Below are 19919 nucleotides of genomic sequence, written 5' to 3'. Positions count from 1 at the left end.
GAGGAATTTTGACAGTCATCTTCTGTTTCTTTCATTTTCGAATTATTGTGCCAACAGTTGTTGCTTTCTCAGCAACCTGCTTGCCTATTGTTCTGTAGCCCATCCCAGCCTTGTGCATGTCTACAGGTTTTAAATGATCTGTAATTATAGTGGCGCTAATGCACAAAGGTTTACAGCTGCCGCAGGTCAAGAAGCCAACCACAGAGGGATCAGGTGTAATCTAATAATAAATAAAAGCAGAATCGCGCTGAAGAAACCAAGTGTTAAGGGAGCATCACTAGTAAAAAGTTGGTCCGGGATGGGGCGACACACTGGCACTGAGGGGGCACTGACTGGAGGAGTAGGGAGGAGCCAATTCGCGGCCAGACAATCAGCGACGCGGGATTTCCGTTACAGACAGTACTCCTTAGACGATTATATACACAGATATGACTACAGTTTTGCCCCTGGTGTCCTTAGACAGCTCTTTGCTCTTGCCCATGGTGGAGTGTAATTAAGAGTTCAAACAGGTGCAATTAACATAGATCATGAGTGCAGAGTATGAGAGCTTCCTATAAAGAAAAACTAACAGGTCTGGGACAGCCAGAATTCTTGCTGCTTGGTTATGTGATCAAATAATTCAATTGCATTTTATTGCATGAAATAAGTATGTAAAAATCATAAAATGTGATTTTCTGTTTTTTATTTTTAGATTCTGTGTCTCACAGTTGAAGTGTACCTACGATAAAAATTTATAGACCTCTCCATTCTTTGTAGGTGGGAAATCTTGCAAAATCAGCAGTGTATCAAATATTTTTTTTTCCCACTGTATGGTAGAACCTGGAAAAAGTTCCTGACTAGGTAGGGGGAAAGACTGGCTGACGATTTTCCGGTTAAATCTATCCTATCATTTCTCCAAAAAGGGCTAGAGCTTGGGTTATCCACTTAAAGTGCAGACCTCGGCCATCGGGCAATGTATAACTGTGACCCAGCTGGCAACAGTGGGATAGTTCGATTTATTAAAGCATTTGATAGGTCAAGACTGATCCCTAGTCCAAAGATTCCACCTTGGGATGTGAACCTGGTGTTAGAGGTGTTAACCAACTCCCCCTTTGAACCGTTAGAGGTCTCAACTGTTAAAAATCTTAAGTTAAAAACTAAAGGTACCTTCACACTGAACAACTTAACGATAACGATAGCGATCTGTGACGTTGCAGCGTCCTGGATAGCGATATCGTTGTGTTTGACACGCAGCAGCGATCAGGATCCTGCTGTGACATCGTTGGTCGGAGCTAGAAGGCCAGCACCTTATTTCATCACTGGATCACCCGCTGACATCGCTGAATCGGTGTGTGTGACGCAGATTCAGCGATGTCTTCACTGGTAACCAGGGTAAACATCGGGTTACTAAGCGCAGGGCCGCGCTTAGTAACCTGATATTTACCCTGGTTACCATTGTAAATGTAAAAAAAAACCAAACACTACATACTTACATTCCGGTGTCTGTCGGGTCCCCCGGCGTCCGCTTCCCTGCACTGTGTCAGCGCCGGCCGTAAAGCAGAGCACAGCGGTGACATCACCGTGCAGGGAAGCGGACGCCGGGGGACCCGACAAACACCGGAATGTAAGTATGTAGTGTTTGTTTGTTTTTTACATTTACACTGGTAACCAGGGTAAACATCGGGTTACTAAGCGCGGCCCTGCGCTTAGTAACCCGATGTTTACCCTGGTTACCCGGGGACTTCGGCATCGTTGGTCGCTGGAGAGCTGTCTGTGTGACAGCTCTCTAGCAACCACACGACGAAACAGCGACGCTGCAGCGATCGGCATCGTTGTCTATATCGCTGCAGCGTCGCTTAATGTGACGGTACCTTTATTTTAGTGGCACCGACTTCACCCCACAGAATCAATGATATCCAGGCCTTATCAGTTAATACCCCCCTATAGTTTTAAAGATAGTTATTCTAAGACCATATCCAACCTACCTTCCAAAAGTAGCCATGAAATTCCATTGTACTCAGGAGATTATTCTTCCCTCCTTTTGCACTAACCCCAGGAATCCGAAAGAGGAAAAATTTCACACCCTGTATGTTAGGAGGTCCTTGTTAAATTACATATCGGCAACAAAACCATGGAGGAAGAGGCAGTTGTGGTTTGTTTCCTTCCAGGGCCCAAGGAAAGGACTAAAGGTCTCAAGAGGTACCCTAGCGAGATGGATTGGGTAAGCCATTAAGTTAAGCTACACCTAAGCGTGCCCTAAAAACGCATTTCTTCAGACTGGCCTACCACCTCTACATTTAACTAAACCTGTTGCCCATTCCAAATTTTCTTCATAACCTCGTATCATGTTCTCACTCACTTTATGCAGTTAATAGCCCTTTCGTGTCTGTACTTTTACACATTCTGGTTGATCACAGGTTCATGCAGCTTTACATGAACATCCGATTTTATTACATTATGGCTGGTCAGAACAATGAAAGCAATTGTTACCATCCACCTCTCGTGTCTCCCCTTTTCCTCATAGATTGTAAGCTTGCGAGTAGGACCCTCATTCCTCTTGGTATCTGTTGATTTATGTGATTATTGTTATGCTGTAATGTCAATATTCTCTGTACAAGTCCCCTCTAAAATGTAAAGTGCTGCGGAATATGTTGGCACTATAGAGATAAAATTATTATTATACCTCTAGCGGTAGTTCTGTCCCAGAGAACATAAAGTCTCATTCTGTTCGAGCTGTTGCAACTTCCTGAGCAGAGAAGTGGAAGTGTCTATCGACCCAATATGTAAGGTGGCAACATGGTCCTCTCCTTCAACTTTCTGTAAGGCTGGGTTCACACTGCGTTAGTGTGACACGTTTAACGGACTACGTTACACCGCGGCATAACGCGGTGTAACGTAGTCCGTTAACGCCGCCATTGAATGCAATGGCGGACGCATCGCTAGCGCACGCCCACAATGGGCGTGCGCTAGCGATGTGCCGTCATTGAGCGTTTCCGGGTCCGGTAGAGCTAGCAGAGCTCTATCTGCGCTAGCGGGATGCAAACGCCGGCACTTGCGCCAGCGGCAGCCCGTTAGCGTACGTGCTGAACGGGCTGCTGCTAAAGCAGTGTGAACTTAGCCTAAGCACCGCAGGCTTGATCTGACCACCTCTACTGACCTTTCCTTTGGGAAAAGGGTTCTAAAGCCAGTGGTCCCTCCCTAAGGTGAATTTGTTTCTCTGTAAATCTCTTCCGTTGTGCAGCCATGGAACAAAGGAAAAGACGAAATTACTTACCAGTAATGGGATTTTCCAGAGCCCATGACAGCACCCTTATATCCCCCCACCAATGGTATGGGTATACACTAATCGGATACAAGGTGTGTGGTTCAGATGGTTTTCGTAGGTCATGGTTTGATGAGGGTATATGTATATAACTGAGAGGTCCTCTCATGCTCTGTAACTTTGCCCTTTTTATTTGGTAGGTTCCTGTCCTTGATGGGCAGATCACCTCTCTCCCATCCCATTACCGGTAAATAATTTCATCTTTTTGCATCACTACACTCCTAGAGCTATCGTTTTTTCAATTTCTCCACTGACAGAGCGATATGACAGCTTGTTTTTTTGCGATGCAAGATGGCGTTTACAGCAATACCATTTTATTAACATTTGACCTTTTGATCGCATTTTATTCCACTTTTTGTTCAGCGATATGATGAAAAGCGTAGTTTTTTGCCACATTTATTTATTTTTTACAGGGTTAACTAGTGTGACAGGTTTATAGATCAGGTTGTTCCATATGCCACGATACCAAGTGTGTACTTTTTTTTTTTTTACATAAATATACGTATTTATAGATTTTTTTTTTTTTTTTTTTTTTAATTAAAAACATTTTTTTTTACTTAGTCCCTCTATGGGACTTTAACTTTCATTACTCTGATTGCTGGTATAAATGCATTGCAATGCACCAGAGCTCCCAGCGAGTGCAGACACTGCAGAAACAGAACTGGCACGGGAAAATGGTATATATATTTTTTTATTTTATTGGGGCCAAACATTTAGTTCAAGAAGAGGTTGTCCTAGTAGTGGACAACTCCTTTATTTAAAAACAAAACAAAAAAACAACGTGCCCAAGGACCAACAGGCAGGTAGTTGCTACCTACCTGCCTGTTGTGCTCGACATCGTTTGCTGCCAGTGAAGACTTCTGCTGACGTCACCACAGTGGCAGGTTCTTTTCATGCTGACAGGGCGAGACTACTGGTGTCATGCTGATTGACAGCTGGCTCCCTCCTGCCTACTTGAAGTCAGCTGTCAATCAGCATGACACCAGTAGTCCTGCCCTGTCAACAGGAAGAGAAGCCGTTCCTCTGTCAACAGGAAGTGGCTGAATTTCTGGCAGGAGCGGTCAATGACAGGCGCCAGGTAGTTGCCCTATATTAGCAACTACATGCCTGTTAGTGCTTAGTCACATTTTTTTAAATTAAAGTCCTGGATATCCCCTTTAAGTCTATTTAAATATTTAATTCACCTAAATACAACGACCTTGACTTCACTTACAAAATGACAGGAGCTTATCAGCAGGCGCAAACCTTGAACTGTAATAAAAACAATTACACAATTTTGCGTTTATGACTGGTATAAAGAAGAGGATGGTATGCAATGGCATAATGGTAACTAATTATGTAAATGTAAATGATTAATGTAATCATAATATATATTTTTCTAGAAATATCTGTCAGTAACTTGAGTGACGGATTCTTAGTGATCCATGTACCTCCAGAAGACAAAAAACAGAAGGTAAAAAGCAATTCTGGTTTTATACCTTGATATATTCACAACTTTGCATGTGGAAATTTTCCTTTTTTTTTTTAGAAAGTTAAGTATTTTTGTAAATACTAAAGAGCAGATTTATGAAAACTGAAAGAATATCTGTTTGTTGTGCATTTACATGAGTAAACGAGGAGCAGATTGTCGGCTGATTAGATTTTTTATGTGGGCAATTATACTTGTCGAGGGCAGATTTTTAGTTTAAACGTGATATGCTGCAGACGAGCATGCGGTATGAGGACAGAACTATTATATCTAAATGACCATCTAAAGGGAACCTGTCGCCTAGGATAATGCTAGTTACCTGTAGATAAAGGGTTAATCTGCAAGTAAATAGCGTTAGAATGCTGCCTGGACGCCTTACTGAGAGCGTGGCTACCAGGAGAAAATAACTTTTTCCCCTCCTGGGAGCTGTCAGCTTTTTGGTATAGGGACATGCACAGAAAGGCTTCAGTCACAGTTCTCTATATTGTTAGCGGTGGCATTAAGCACGCCTTGGCACTTTGATTGATAGCCGACACTGCAGCATATCGGTGCAAAGCAAGCTGTCAAAGAGCCGGAGTGTACACATCAAAATATAGTGAGCGGTAGCTGTTCTGTGCTTGTCCCCATGGCTGGAAGCCAGCAGCTCCCAGGAGGAAATAAGTTAATTTTCTGCCAGTAGCCACACTTTCAGTAAGGTGGCCAGGCAGCATTGTACCACTATTTACATGCGTAGCATTGCATAGAGCTGTTAACAGAAAATTTCCAATTTAACAATATTTTAGCCAAAATTACTTGCAGAGAAAACTTACATTTCTTTTTAATTACAGGGTGATGTTGTATTACAATGTGACCATATTTTTGAGTTGATCACCAAACTGTCCATGCTGGCTTCTAAACAAGATGCTGTCAACATATGCAAAGGATGGTAATATATAAAAAATGTTAAAATATATCTGTATTATAATTAACTCACAGACAGCTATATTCTATTAAAAAAAACATACCTAGCAAGGCTGACTGGATGGGACTTTCTTTTAGATACTCCACTTGGAGGTCTTTGCTGCTCAGCTCTAAGCAGTCTGTGGAGTTGATCCAAGACTGCCACAGTGCACACTCGTGCTACACCAGTCCTGATGGACTAGAAGGCACTGAATTCATTAATAGGTGTGCGCCATCTAAAGAATTTGGTGCCTCTTCTCAGGGACGTGCACCGCGCCAGAAATAGTACTCCAGTCTAGGACTGAAGTAGCATTTCTAGTGTACAAACTGCCTGCCCTTTTGATTAATTTGATGGGCGGGATGAATTTGATGTGTAATTAATTATGGTTACATGTTCAAATGGTGCCTGATCCACAACAATGTTTGCACTAATGCCAGGTAGGGCTTTTCTGAGGGGTGCCTTTATAAATGTCCATTTTATAGGCATAATGTAATGGCAGTGTAATGATTTACCTATGTATTATAGTTAAAGGGAACCGGTCACCTACAAAAATGCTATTTACCTAAAATATACTGGTAATCTGCAAGCAAATTGTGATTTGATCACGTTTGACAGTAACATACCTTCATCCGCTCAGTTCCAGTCATCGGGGTAGTGCATGGAGTTGTTATCACTACCCACATACCTCAACTGCGTATACAGTGTTTCGGTTGCTGACCGCTTCCCTTTAAAGTCTGTACCTGGGTTTATCATTGGGAGGTAAGCGCTGCTGGTGACATCATTTCTACATATACTTTCATGCACACTTGTGTAGACAAGACGACAAGTGTGCGATACCTGCACCAGGCACAGGTGAGCCAGCAGGTATATGGAGATATTACATCGCTGGCTGTGCTCACCTCCTGATACAGAAGTAAGTGGAGACAGACTACCCCTTTAAGGTAAAAGTTTGCAGTTGCTACTTGTTCATCACAAACTATTTTACATCCTGTCTGCTAGACTAGAATTACAGAATAATGCATTACTACTTTTTACTTCCTAGCATCAAATTTTACTTTCAAAACAAGACTGCAGTGATTGATTTCATAACAGCAGCGGAATCCCAGGTGTACAAGGCCAAGAATGGGCACCTCACTGTGGTAAGCTACACATGGGAAGTCACGCCTCATTGTCTTGTTTCTTGAAAGAACATCAGTATTGTGCCTCTTTTTAGACTAAACTTCACAAAATTAGAATATCATCAAAAAGTTAATTTATTTCAGTTCTTCAATACAAAAAATGAAACTCATTATATAGAGTTATTATAAGCAGAGTGATCTATTTCAAGTGTTTATTTCTGTTAATATTGATGATTATGGTTACAGCCAATGAAAACCCAAAAGTCATTATCTCAGTAAATTAGAATACTTTATAAATAAATAATAATAACACCAACTTGAAAAATTATTTTTAAATCCGAAATGTTGGCCTACTGAAATGTATGTTCAGTAAGTGCACACAATACTTGGTCGGGGCTCCTTTTGCATCAGTTACTGGATCAATGCGGCGTGACATGGAGGTGATCAGCCTGTGGCACTGCTGAGGTGTTATGGAAGCCCAGGTTCTTTGATAGCAGCCTTCAAGCTCGTCTGCATTGTTGGGTCTGGTGTTTCTCATCTTCCTCTTGACAATACCCCATGGATTCTCTATGGGGTTAGGGTCAGGCGAGTTTGCTGGCCAATCAAGCACAGTGATACTGTTGTTTTTAAACCAGGTATTGGTACTTTTGGCAGTGTGGACAGGTGCCAAGAACTGCTGGAGAATTAAATTTCCATCTCCAAAAAGCTTGTTGGCAGAGGGAAGCATGAAGTGCTCTGAAATTTCCTGGTAGACAGCTGCGCTGACTTTGGTCTTGATAAAACACAGTGGACCTACACCAGCAGATGACATGGCTCCTGAAACCATCACTGATTGTGGAAACTTCACACTAGACCTCAAGCAGCTTGGATTGTGTGCCTCTTCCTCCAGACTCTGGGACCTTGATTTCCGAATGAAATGCAAAATATACTTTCATCTGAAAACAACACCATGGACCACTGAGCAACAGTCCAGTTCTTTTTCTCCTTGGCCCAGGTAAGACACTTCTGGCTTTGTATATTGGTCATGAGTGGCTTGACACAAGGAATGTGACTCTTGTAGCCCATGTCCTAGATATGTCTGTGTGGTGGCTCTTGAAGCAATGACTCCAGCAACAGTCCGCTCCTTGTGAATCGCCCCCAAATTTTTGAATGGTCTTTTTTTAATCCTTTCAAGGCTGCGGTTATCCCGGTTGCTTGTGCACCTTTTTCTACCACACTTTTTCCTTCCACTCAACCTTCCATTAATATGCTTGGATACAGCACTCTGTGAACAACCAGCTTCTTTAGCAATGACCTTGTGTGGCTTATCCTCCTTGTGGAGTGTGTCAATGACTGCCTTCTGGACATCTGTCAAGTCAGCAGTCTTCCCCATGATTGTAGAGCCAGAAACAAAATAAGGAACCTTTTTAAATGCTTAGGAAGCCTTTGCAGGTGCTTTCTGTTAATTATTCTAATTTACTGAGATAATGACACTTGTGTTTTCATTGGCTGCAAGCCATAATCATCAACAATAACAGAAATAAACACTTGAAATAGATCACCCTGTTTGTAATGACTCTATATAATATATGAGTTTCACTTTTTGTATTGAAGAACTGAAATAAATTAACGTTTTGATGATATTCTAATTTTCTGAGAAGCACCTGTAGGTGTAATTGAAGCTTTAAAAGGCTTGTCACATCATAGAGAGCCCCTTTAATATTTACTGCTGTTACAATGATCGCAGATGTTCGACTCCAAAGATTCTGAGCTGTCAGTTGATAATTTCCTATGTATAGGCCTGCTAGAAGTAAATATACTATTACAGTCATGGCTGAAAGAGTGGCACCCTTGAAATTGTTCCAGAAAATGAAGTATTTCTCACAAAAAGTTATTGCAAAAAATATTTCACGAATCTGTACATTCCTCAACCAAGAATCTGCAAAAACCCTAGTACATGCCCTCATCATCTCTCGCCTTGACTACTGCAACCTCCTGCTCTGTGGCCTCCCCTCTAACACTCTCGCACCCCTCCAATCTATTCTAAACTCTGCTGCCCGACTAACCACCTGTCCCCCCGATATTCCCTGGACTCCAGTACAAAACCCTAACCATGACGTACAAAGCCATCCACAACCTGTCTCCTCCATACATCTGTGACCTCGTCTCCCGGTACTTACCTACACGCAACCTCCGATCCTCACAAGATCTCCTTCTCTACTCCCCTCTTATCTCCTCTTCCCACAATCGCATACAAGATTTCTCACGCGTATCACCCCTACTCTGGAACCCTCTACCACAACACATCAGATTCTCGCCTACCATCGAAACCTTCAAGAAGAGCCTGAAGACCCACCTCTTCCGACAAGCCTACAACCTGCAGTAACCACCGATCGACCAAACCGCTGCATGACCAGCTTTATCCTCACCCACCCCTTGTAGATTGTGAGCCCTCGCGGGCAGGGTCCTCTCTCCTCCTGTAGCAGTTGTACTTGTTTTTATTATGTATACCCCTCCTTACATGTAAAGCGCCATGGAATAAATGGCGCTATAACAATAAATAATAATAATAATAATTGCAATTACACATCTTTAGGTATACAAGGTTTATTTCCTTTCTATGCATTGGAACAACAACAAAAAAAAAAGATAAAAAAAAAGGCAAATTGGACATAATTTCACACAAACCCCCCAAAATAGGCCAGACAAAATTGTTGGCACCTTTCCAAAATTGTGGGTAAACAACTTTGTGTCAAGCATATGATGCTCATTCAAACTCACTTTTGGCAAGTAATAGGAGTGGGTAATATGAAAATCACACCTGTGTGTGTCACACTACTAAGCAAGGAGAACAGAAATAGGTGAAGAGAACTGTGAGGACTTGAGAACCCAAATTGTTGAACAATACCAAGAATCTCAAGGTTACAAGTCCATATCCAGAGATCTTGATGTTCCTTTGTCTACGGCGCGCAACAATCAAGAAGTTCACAACCCATGGCACTGTCGCTAAATTCCCAAGACATGGACAGCAGAGAAAAATTGATGAAAGGTTGCAACGCAGGAGAGTCTGGATTGTGCATGAGCAGCCCCAAACAAGATCCAAAGAAATTCAAGCTGTCCTGCAGGCTCAGGGTGCATAAGAGTCAGTGTAAGCTATCTGTCAAAATTTGAATGACATTAAACGATATAGCAGGAAACCCAGGTCCCGTCCCCACTGCTGACAGAGACATAAAAGAGTTAGACTGCAGATAGAGCTTTAGTAAAAGCACATCATTCTACCGTTCAGTGAAAACAGAATGAAGTCTACAAAGAAAATAACACCGCACCTACAGTTAAATATGGTGGAGGTTCAAAGATGTTTTGTGTTTATTTTGCTACCTCTGGCACTGGGTGCTGAGACTGTGTGTAAGGCATCATGAAATCTGAAGATTATCAACAGATTTTGGGTCGCAATGTAGTGTCCAGTGTCAGAAAGCTGGGTTTGCATGCTATGTGTAAACATGTGTAATTGCAATAGTTTTCTGGGAGAAATACTTAATTTTCTGAAACAATTTCAAGGTTGTCAACATTTTCGGCCATGACTGCATCCCCAGACCAGGTTCCATTATTATGACTTAAAAAGAATCTGTCACAGATCGATGAAGACTCTGCGCATAGAAGGGAGGATAAGTTTCACAAAACTGTGCAAGTGGACGGCGCATGAACGGGATTACAGCGCCGCAGCTGTAAGTCACAGATCGACGCACATAGGAGGGAGGTACCATTATAATGAAGAGAGTAGGCACTGCAAGCCCCGAAACCTGGAAGAAATCATTAACATAAAACATTAAAACTGCATTTCTCAGGATCTACACTGCGGCTATGAGGCATACAGGTAAGACTGGTTTAACCATCCTATTACCTGTATGCCTATAGCAATAGCTCAAAATCGTCCAGGGGTGACAAAGTCGCTTAAAGATCTGCCTACAGTGGAGATGTAAATAAGAAGTCTTGAGAGTTATATTTGGAGCAGTATCAGATTAGGCCAGTGATGCATTCAGGGGATAGGTTGTGGCATGCCACGTATGTGTATGTATTCACTGGGTGATGGGTAACCAGTAAATGGATCTGTATGGCAGACATATTGGAGGAACAAGAATAGAGTCAGATTTACTGGGAAGCAGAGCAGATGGACTGGACGGGTGCAAAAATGTCAGAATATGTAGCAACATAGGGGATGTTGCAGCTGTCCAGGCAGGATAATATGCTGAGGGCATGTAAAAGCTTTTCTTGAGCCCAAGTAAAAAGCAGAATCCAAAAATGCCTCTAAGGGGAAATAGAGTGTTGTGGTGAGAGGTCGATGTGTGACCTGAAGGACAGCTTATGTCATCCTGAGGTAGTGTGTATGGGACACTGGGGAAAATGTCGAGTAACAATGTGATAAATAGTTCTTATAAAGAGGTAAAAATGGAATTGAGGGAAAGGATGAATGTGTTTTTCTCTGTATGTGTATATGTTCGCAGGGTGTTATCTTTTACAGTATGTGCCATTACATGCCATTTTACATTTCATATTTATAAATACACCATACTTATTGCTTTGTTTGGTACTGTGCCCCTTATAGCACAGAACATCACATAAAAGCCTGACTAAAGCTGTAGCACCAAAGAAAGACCCTTTACAAAAGTTGCTGCAGTAATCAGCTGATAGCAGAAAAATTTGGCTCCCTTTGCAGAGGCCACTACAGGAAAAATGTAGCGTTACACAAAGTATTGCAAATGAATGGCCGTCCATTTACCACATGGATAGGCGAAATCTGTGAAAATCACTGCTTAGGCCTCTTTCACACTTCAGTTTTTTGGCGTCAGTCTAAATCCGCCATTTTCTTCAAATAACGGATCCGTTTTTATTTTCGACGGATCCGTTTTTTCCCCCACTTTCCTGCCACTTTCTCTAATAAACCCTTTCAAAGATGTGATGTAAATACACAGTATATATAGTTTTCCAGTAGTTTCCAGTAGCCAATCACATTGAGATCCTCCCCTTCTAAAAAACGGATCAGTAAAAAAACGGATCCAACGGATGAAAAAACGGTCGTGACGGTTCCGACGGATCCGTTTTTGTGACGGATCAGTATAACTGATCCGTCAAAAAAACGGATCCGTCGGAACCGTTTTCCCAACAATTTTGACGGATCCGTCGATCCGTCACGATGTCGGAGGTGACTGACGCCAAACAACTGAAGTGTGAAAGAAGCCTTAGTAAGGCCTCTTTCACACATCAGTTTTTTAGAATCAGTCACAATCCGTCAGTGTTGAAAAGACGGATCCTGTGCAGTTTGTAAAAAACTGATGCACTGTTTCCGTTTTTATGACGGATCCGTCGAAGCAGCTGCTGCATGAATTTAAAGGACTAGAATTCTGCAGAGAGAGATAGAGACCCTGAATGGAAAAATGGGTTACATTAAAGGAATAGAAATCCTTCCAGGCATGCTCTGTTTCAAAAAACGGAATCAGTCGCTGGATTCCGTCTTTTGACGGACAGCGACAGATCCTGCGCCCATAGGCTTCCATTATAGCCAACGACGGACGGCGCAGGATCCGTCGCTGTCCAACTTTTTGACATACACAAAAAACTTTACTTTGTCTGTTGTCTCCGGCCGACGGACAAAGACTTTACGATGGATCCGTCAAATGGATGAAACGTGAGGCCATCCGTCACAATCCGTCGCTAATACAAGTCTATTAGAAAAAAAACGGATCCAGCAGCAACATTTGCTGGATCCTTTTTTTTTTTTCTAAAAAAGACGGATTGTGACTGATTCTAAAAACGGATGTGTGAAAGAGGCCTAAAGACAACCATGATGGCTTAGAGGAGGGTCCTAATAGGGGATCACTCACTATGATGCCCATATGTCCTAGTAAGAGCGCACAGAAAGGGGCTGATCTTTCTTAACCCAGATAGGAAAGCAAGCATGTACCCCCTCCTGTATATGATCATTCTTTTTTCATATAGCTTGCATACTAAACTAATCCTAACATTTGCTCGCTCTATTTCAGGCATCACAGAAGTTAAAATCCTAATGAAGAGTGGCAGAATCTGTAGAAGAAATCGATTACTAGGACTGGGCAGCAGGCGGTTAGATATCTAAGACATTACTATGTTAATAGCAGATGCCGTTTGGACTTGATGTACTGTACCTTTCATGCAGTCAATACTGAACATCTTCTCACTGACAATGAAGCTTGATTGTGAGCCGAAATCTCACACTTTTTTTGTATGATGTTTTAAAATTAAAGAAAAACCTATTGTTGGAATATGCCGACGTCCATAAATATTTTTTGGTGCATTTTAATGACCGGTTAGGACTGAAAGTTGGCTTGGTCTGTTGCATTATTATAGGGAATCTGTCACAAGGCTTTTGCTACCCCATCTGAGAGCAGCATGATGTAGGGAAAGAGATCCTGATTCCATTGCAGTGATGTCATTTACTGAGCTGCTTGCTGTCTTTTTGATAAAGTCACTGCTTTATGTACTGCAGATCTGACAGTTCTCTGAATGCTGAGCTCAGTATAACCCCGCCCACACCACTGATTGGCAGATTTCTGTATACAATGTACATGAGAAGATAGCTGCCAATCAGTGGTGTGGGCGGGGTTCGACAGAGCTCATGTATATGTTTGACTAATTGGCAGCTGGTTTACTAGTCATCTATTAATCTCATGCTGATAAAAGTAGCGATTTTATCAAAGCTACACTAAGCTGCCAAGTAAATGACATCATTGGAATCAGGGTCTCTGCCCCTACATTATGCTGCTCTCAAATTTGGTGGCAAAAACTTAGTGATAGATTCCTTTTAAGAGTTGCTTATACTGTATTTGTTGGATTATTAGTATAAGTCACTGGAAAAAGAAGTGATAATAAACAGTTTTGCGATTAAAGGGAACCTGTCAGCAGGATCGTGCTGAGTAACCTACGGACAGTGTCAGGTCAGCGCCGTCATACAGATTAAAATGATACCTTGGTTGATGAAATCCATCTTATGATTGTTGTTTAATCTGTATTTGCAGTTTATGATATGCTCGTGCTCCAGGGCGGCCTGTGGGAGTTTCTTTATGTGGTGATCTTATTATATATTCATAATGCAGACTGCTGACAGGTCACTGATCCCTCACTGACCTGCCCCCTAGTTTACGTACTGTATATCTTATGGTTTGGAAAACAAAATTACATTCATCATGTAGGCGCCTGCGCTATAGCATGATGCAATCTATATTTATTTTATTTAGGGATATAAATTTCTTGAGGAAAAAATAAAAATTTCTTCCTCAAAATGGCACCGGCCGCGCCTGCGCAGTAGCATAATTCAGATCGCCGATAGATACTTCTGCGCAGGCGCCATATTGGTGGAGACAATTTTTTTTTTCCTCTAGCAAACTGGCACTGGCACAGTTGGCACCATTTTGAGAAAAGAAATTTTTAGTTTTTCTCCTCAAGAAATTTATATTACTAAATAAAATGAAAATATGGATATTATCCGATCATGCTACAGCGCAGGCGTCTGCATGATGAATGTAAAATTATTTTCTTTTCAAAAACAATAAGATATACAGTATGTAAAATAGGGGGCAGGTCATTGAGGAATCGGTGACCTGTCATAAGTCATGCAGATAAATATGTAAGCAGAGCACCACATAAAGCCCCCCCCCCCCATGCCGCCTCAGAGCACGAGCACCTCATTTGACCTTTTCTCATGGTGTACTGTGGACATGGATTACGGCAGTAGTGGGGACAGGTGAGGGATATTGTTTTTTATTTATTTATTTACGGGAGACCAGGGCTTCAATGGAATGGGCGTTAGGTGAGTATTTTTGTAATTTATTATTTTCTGTTTTTTTTACAGGGCATCAGGGCTTCAATGGAATGGGCATTAGGTGAGTATAACTATGTTTGTTATTTTTAATATAAATTTCTAAAACGGTGTATATTTTTATTTCAAATAAAGGACTTTATTCAGGGTATTTTTTACTAACCATATGACTATGGGGTTAGTAATGGAGAGACGCCTGTCCATTACTAACTGCTGGGCTTGATATCACCTGAAAATACAAAGTTGACATCAACCCCACAAATATGAAACCCACTTGCCACCGCCACCGCCACATGGCAAGTGAGAAGAGCTGGGCAAAGTGTCTTTTCTGGGGTGGCCGTGGGCTGCTATTTTTTAGGCTAAGAGGGGCCAATATCCATGGCCCCTCACCAGCCTGAGAATACCAGCCCCCGGCTGTCTGCTTTAGCTTGGCTGGTTGTCAAAAATGGGGCTGTTCCTACGCCATTTTTTAAATTAGTAACTTAAATAACTAAAAAAGCATTGTGGGGTCCCCTCTATCCTTGATAAGCAGCCAAGAAAAAGCTGACAGCTGAGGGTTGAAGCCCGCAGTTGTCAGCTTTGCCATGCCATGCTGGTTACCAAAAATAGACCACACGCCTTTTTTTTTTTTTTTTTTTTTTTTTAAATGTATTTATTTATTTATAGTGCAGGCTGATGAATACTCTCATCAGCTGTGCCTGCTCTTGCTGTTATTAGCAGCACAAGGTGTAGGCTGATGGGAGTAGTATTCACATCAACCGAAGCCTCTGTGACAGGAGGTAAACTTTTTACAGCCGGTCAAAACTGCTGGCACTCTGACCGGCGGTAATAATCTTACCATCGATCAGAGCCGCGGTGTTTCTTGTGTCATGCAGATAACAGCGTGGGAAACACCCGATGTTCGGGGTGCCAAATCTGAACAGTAACACTGACATCCTGAAGAAGTCCGTGCCCTAACAGTAGATGTTCGGTGCAGACTCCAAACTTTACTGTTCGGGTTTGCCCATCACTAAAAATATACTAATCTATAGATACTAAGCAGTGGCAAAATGTTGTGGATGGATGTGCTTGTGATCCTTTTGAAATTCATGGTCCCATTTTCATTGGACGCATGAGTACACTAACTTTAACTTTTTTTGGGGGTAAAAGAACTAACTAAATTTATCAATCATTTACATGATTGGTATTAAATGTATTCATATCATTAGTCTGAAGTCCAATGTGTGAATGGATGTGTGTGCATAATCCGCTAAACAGTTGAATAATCAATCGAGGGTCTGAATGCTGCGACCACCACCAATCCTGAGGTCAGGAGGAGATCGCAAATCGTGTAAATGGAATGGTGATATGCATACTCAGCCACTGCCCCAATCACACAAATAGAGAACTGCCTAATGATAGATTTCACCCATTAGACAAACACTGCAAAAGAAACTTAATCCAGTGGTTTTCAAATATAGTATTGTTGTGTGCAACTCCCAGCATGTTGTGACCACCATGTAGCCATATATTACTACAAGGCTTACACTCATACCAGGTTTTAAGCTAAGCATATAGTCATTTTAAGGCTGTGTGCACACGTTCATCAATTTTCGCGTTTTTTTTCGCTATAAAAACGCAATAAAACCGAGAAAAAAACCGCATACATTAAGCAACCTATTATTAGAATGCATTCCAGATTTTTTGGTGCACATGCTGCGTTTTTTTCCGCGGTGGAATCGCATTCCGGAAAAAAAAGCAGCATGCTCATTCTTTGTGCGGAATCGCGGGGATTCCGCACACATAAGAATGCATTGATCCGCTTACTTTACCGCATGTGGCTATGCCCACCATGCGGGAAGTAAGCGGATCATGTGCGGCTGGTACCCAGGGTGGAGGAGTGCCCTGGGAACCATATAAAATTGTAAAAAAAAAAAAAAAAAAAAAAAAAAAAGAATTAAAATAAAAAATCATGATATTCTCATCTTCCAGCGTCCCCGGCAGCCTTCCCGCTCCTCGCGATGCTCGCGTTCCCAGGGATGCTTTGCGGCAATGACCTGTGATGACGTAGCGGTCTCGCGAGACCGCTACGTCATCTGGGGTCATTGCCGCTAGGCATTATTGGGGACGGAAGCATCGCGAGGAGCGGAAAGACTGCCGGGGACGCCGGAAGGTAAGAATATCATGATTTTTTATTTTTTTAATTTTTAACATTAGATCTTTTTACTATTGATGCTGCATAGGCAGCATCAATAGTAAAAAATTGGTCACACTTGTCAAACACTATGTTTGACAAGTGTGACCAACCTGTCAATCAGTTTTCCAAGCGATGCTACAGATCGCTTGTAAAACACTAGCATTCTGCAAGCTAATTACGCTTGTAAAACACTAGTGTTTAGCGGGAAAACGCATGCCAATTCCGCATGCGTTTTTCCCGCGGCAGGGAGTTCCGGAATTGCCGTGGAAATTTCCGCGGCAATTCTGGACGTGTGCACATAGCCTTAAGGAAACCCATTATCAGATTTTCTCTATAAAAGCCATTGCCACCACATTCTCCAGGCTTTTAATACATTTCTAACAAGTCCTCTACATCCCCGGGTAATGTCACATACCTTAAAAAAAAGAAAACCAAAAGCAATGAACGGGAATGTAAGTTGGTGTGGATGCAGTGTGTAGGTACATGTTCACAATGGCCACTAAACAGACAAAAACAAAATGAGCAAATGCCTTGCAGCAAATAAATAAATAGCAATTGTGAATGAAAACAGGGTACTTTATAAGCATAATATTGATGGAAAAAAAAAGTAAAAGCCATCCCATCATGTCACGGTGACCCTTTTCGGGACAGTCCCAACCTCCAGTATTAAAATCTCACCATGTGTCTAATGATGTGTGAATAAGGATTGAGAAGGACAAACCCGGCTAATGGACACCCAGCAGTGGGGAGCTTTTTAAATGTAATGTCCAGCTCAAAGAAAACGAAGACCATGCACTTATTTGCACAGAGTGCAAAAACTGAAACAGAAACCACAGGCAATGAACTGGACTATAAGCTGTCTGCTTAGTGGCCCTGCACACCAACTTATATATTCCTGTTCATTGCTTTTGGTCTCTATTTTTGCACTCTCTGACTGATGTACACAGCAGGCAGAGCGCCTCCTCAGGTGTTACGCTTTACTGGCTGTGTTGATGAAGTAGAAGACATCATCCTCATCATTTATAGGATAAAGAGCAATGTTACTAGACAGGCACAGAACAATGAGCACATTCCGATGATGACTATCAGACCACTGTAGAGTGTAGTGCTGGTCTACTTCAAAGCTTTTTTTTTTCCTGAAGGTATACAGCGCTGAGTGGGGAATACAGTGAGCTTGCTGGAAAAGTATTAAAAGGCAGGAGAATGTGACAGCAACAGCTTTTATAGGAAAAACCTGATGACAGATTCCTTTTAAGTAAATCAGCTAAAGAGTTTGCAACATAATAAAGAAACAAAAATTGAAAAGTGTCCATATTTGTGTTTATTGGGGATTAGGGACAATATAAATTATTTTATACATATAAGAAGCTAATGCTATGTAAAACAAAGAAAAAATATAGAATATTAATCCTGACATAAAAACACTAGAAGGTGCGTTGCTTATCTGGGTGGTAAGGATTACTCCCCATGTGGATCTTGTGAAGCTATAAATGTTTAGAAATGAAGTTATCATCAGTTCATGCTCATTTTGACTTTATAGAGCTCCACGGTTATGCAGCAATAGTTGCTGAATGTAAACCAATACAATTTACCTCCAATGTGTTTCATGGAATTAATTGCACTGAGCGGAAGTACAGAATGTTTTTCTTGGTCCACATACAGTATACAATCAAATGTGTACTCCAGAATTTCAAGCAATGCATTAAGGCAATATATTTAGGCCATCTGGACACAAATTCACCTTCATTTTCATATCCGATACATCCTACGTCAGCACTTAGCTGGCAGGTTTACATTTATATAACTAGCAATTTCTTTGGGGTTGGGGAAATCCATACACACAATAAAAAAAAGAAACTCGCTCAGGGTAGGTCCCTGTCCCTTTAAAGTGATATAAATAAGTCACAGAAAGTGTAGCAGATGAGGCTGGACCCAAACTCACAAGCATGTGTCAATTACAACGACCTCAACCGTTACAACGGGGCTTTTCCCATGCTGATTGGGATGAATCAGAGCAGACTGGTCTGTTTTTCGGACGGAGGAATCATATTCAAGGTGGACAAGTACTACTGGTGAAGATGAGGCCTGTCATCTGGTCGTTTGATGTGAATCCGCCTTACTCTTTCGATGCGATCCCGCTCATCATCATCATCAAGGTGATGGGAGCGTCCAGCTGCACCTCCTGTGGCCTCAAGCAAAGCATTATCTGGTCCTCGTCCATCCTGTGCCTCATATAATAAGATGTTAAGAGTCTCTTCATAGATTCTTGCTTCTGGAAACTCAACCTAAATGACCAAATACAGGATGTTCAGTTTACCACACGGTATGCCATATATACAGTGTATTAACCAATACTGGTGGACAGTCTTACCTGAGATCCAAGTATGATCACTAGTGTTGAGCGATACCGTCCGATACTTGAAAGTATCGGTATCGGAAAGTATCGGCCGATACCGGCAAAATATCGGATCCAATCCGATACCGATACCCGATACCAATACAAGTCAATGGGACTCAGGTATCGGACGGTATTCCTGATGGTTCCCAGGGTCTGAAGGAGAGGAAACTCTCCTTCAGGCCCTGGGAACCATATAAATGTGTAAAAGAAAGAATTAAAATAAAAAATATCGCTATACTCACCTGTCCGACGCAGCCGGGACTTCAGCGAGGGAACCGGCAGCGTTGTTTGTTTAAAATTCGCGCTATTACTTGGTTACGTGAATTCCCGGCTTGTGATTGGTCAGGTCGGCCATGTTGCCGGGACGCGGACCAATCACAGCAAGCCGTGACGAAATTACGTCACGGCTTGCTGTGATTGGTCCGCGTCCCGGCAATATGGCCGCCCTGACCAATCACAAGCCGTGACGTCACGGGAGGCTGGACACGCGCTCATTTTAAAATGGGCGCGTGTCCAGCCTCCCGTGACGTCAGGGCTTGTGATTGGTTGCGCCGCGGTCAACCAATCACAAGCCGGGAGGCTGGACGCGCTCATTTTAAAATGGGCGCGTGTCCAGCCTCCCGTGACGTCACGGCTTGTGATTGGTTGCGCCGCGGTCAACCAATCACAAGCCGGGAGGCTGGACGCGCT

General features: G+C 42.2%; 2 protein-coding genes across 5 annotated transcripts in view; one reads left to right on the top strand and one right to left on the bottom strand.

Annotated features, from left to right (window-relative positions):
• The window catches only part of MYO1H (myosin IH), a 190911-nt gene extending 177725 nt beyond the window's left edge, over positions 1-13186 (top strand). The window contains exons 29-32 of the mRNA XM_077295901.1: positions 4684-4754; positions 5597-5694; positions 6752-6848; positions 12845-13186. Of these exons, the coding sequence (XP_077152016.1) occupies positions 4684-4754; positions 5597-5694; positions 6752-6848; positions 12845-12868 (290 nt within the window). The 3' untranslated portion in view covers positions 12869-13186. The remainder of the gene's footprint in view (positions 1-4683; positions 4755-5596; positions 5695-6751; positions 6849-12844) is intronic.
• Positions 13187-18129: 4943 nt separating this feature from the next.
• The window catches only part of KCTD10 (potassium channel tetramerization domain containing 10), a 28906-nt gene continuing 27116 nt past the window's right edge, over positions 18130-19919 (bottom strand). For 3 of the 4 annotated variants that reach the window (XM_077295887.1, XM_077295871.1, XM_077295878.1), the window contains exon 7: positions 18130-19116. In XM_077295887.1, coding sequence (XP_077152002.1) covers positions 18898-19116 — 219 coding nt within the window. In that variant the 3' untranslated portion in view covers positions 18130-18897. Of the gene's footprint in view, positions 19223-19919 lie in introns of all 4 variants that reach the window. The other variant, XR_013223870.1, reaches the window with a different exon arrangement.

The sequence above is a fragment of the Ranitomeya variabilis genome, chromosome 1, assembly GCF_051348905.1.
Source record: "Ranitomeya variabilis isolate aRanVar5 chromosome 1, aRanVar5.hap1, whole genome shotgun sequence".
Taxonomy (NCBI): Eukaryota; Metazoa; Chordata; class Amphibia; order Anura; family Dendrobatidae; genus Ranitomeya; species Ranitomeya variabilis.
The sequence above is the reverse complement of the archived record's forward strand: the minus strand, read 5'-3'. Positions and strand labels throughout refer to the sequence as shown.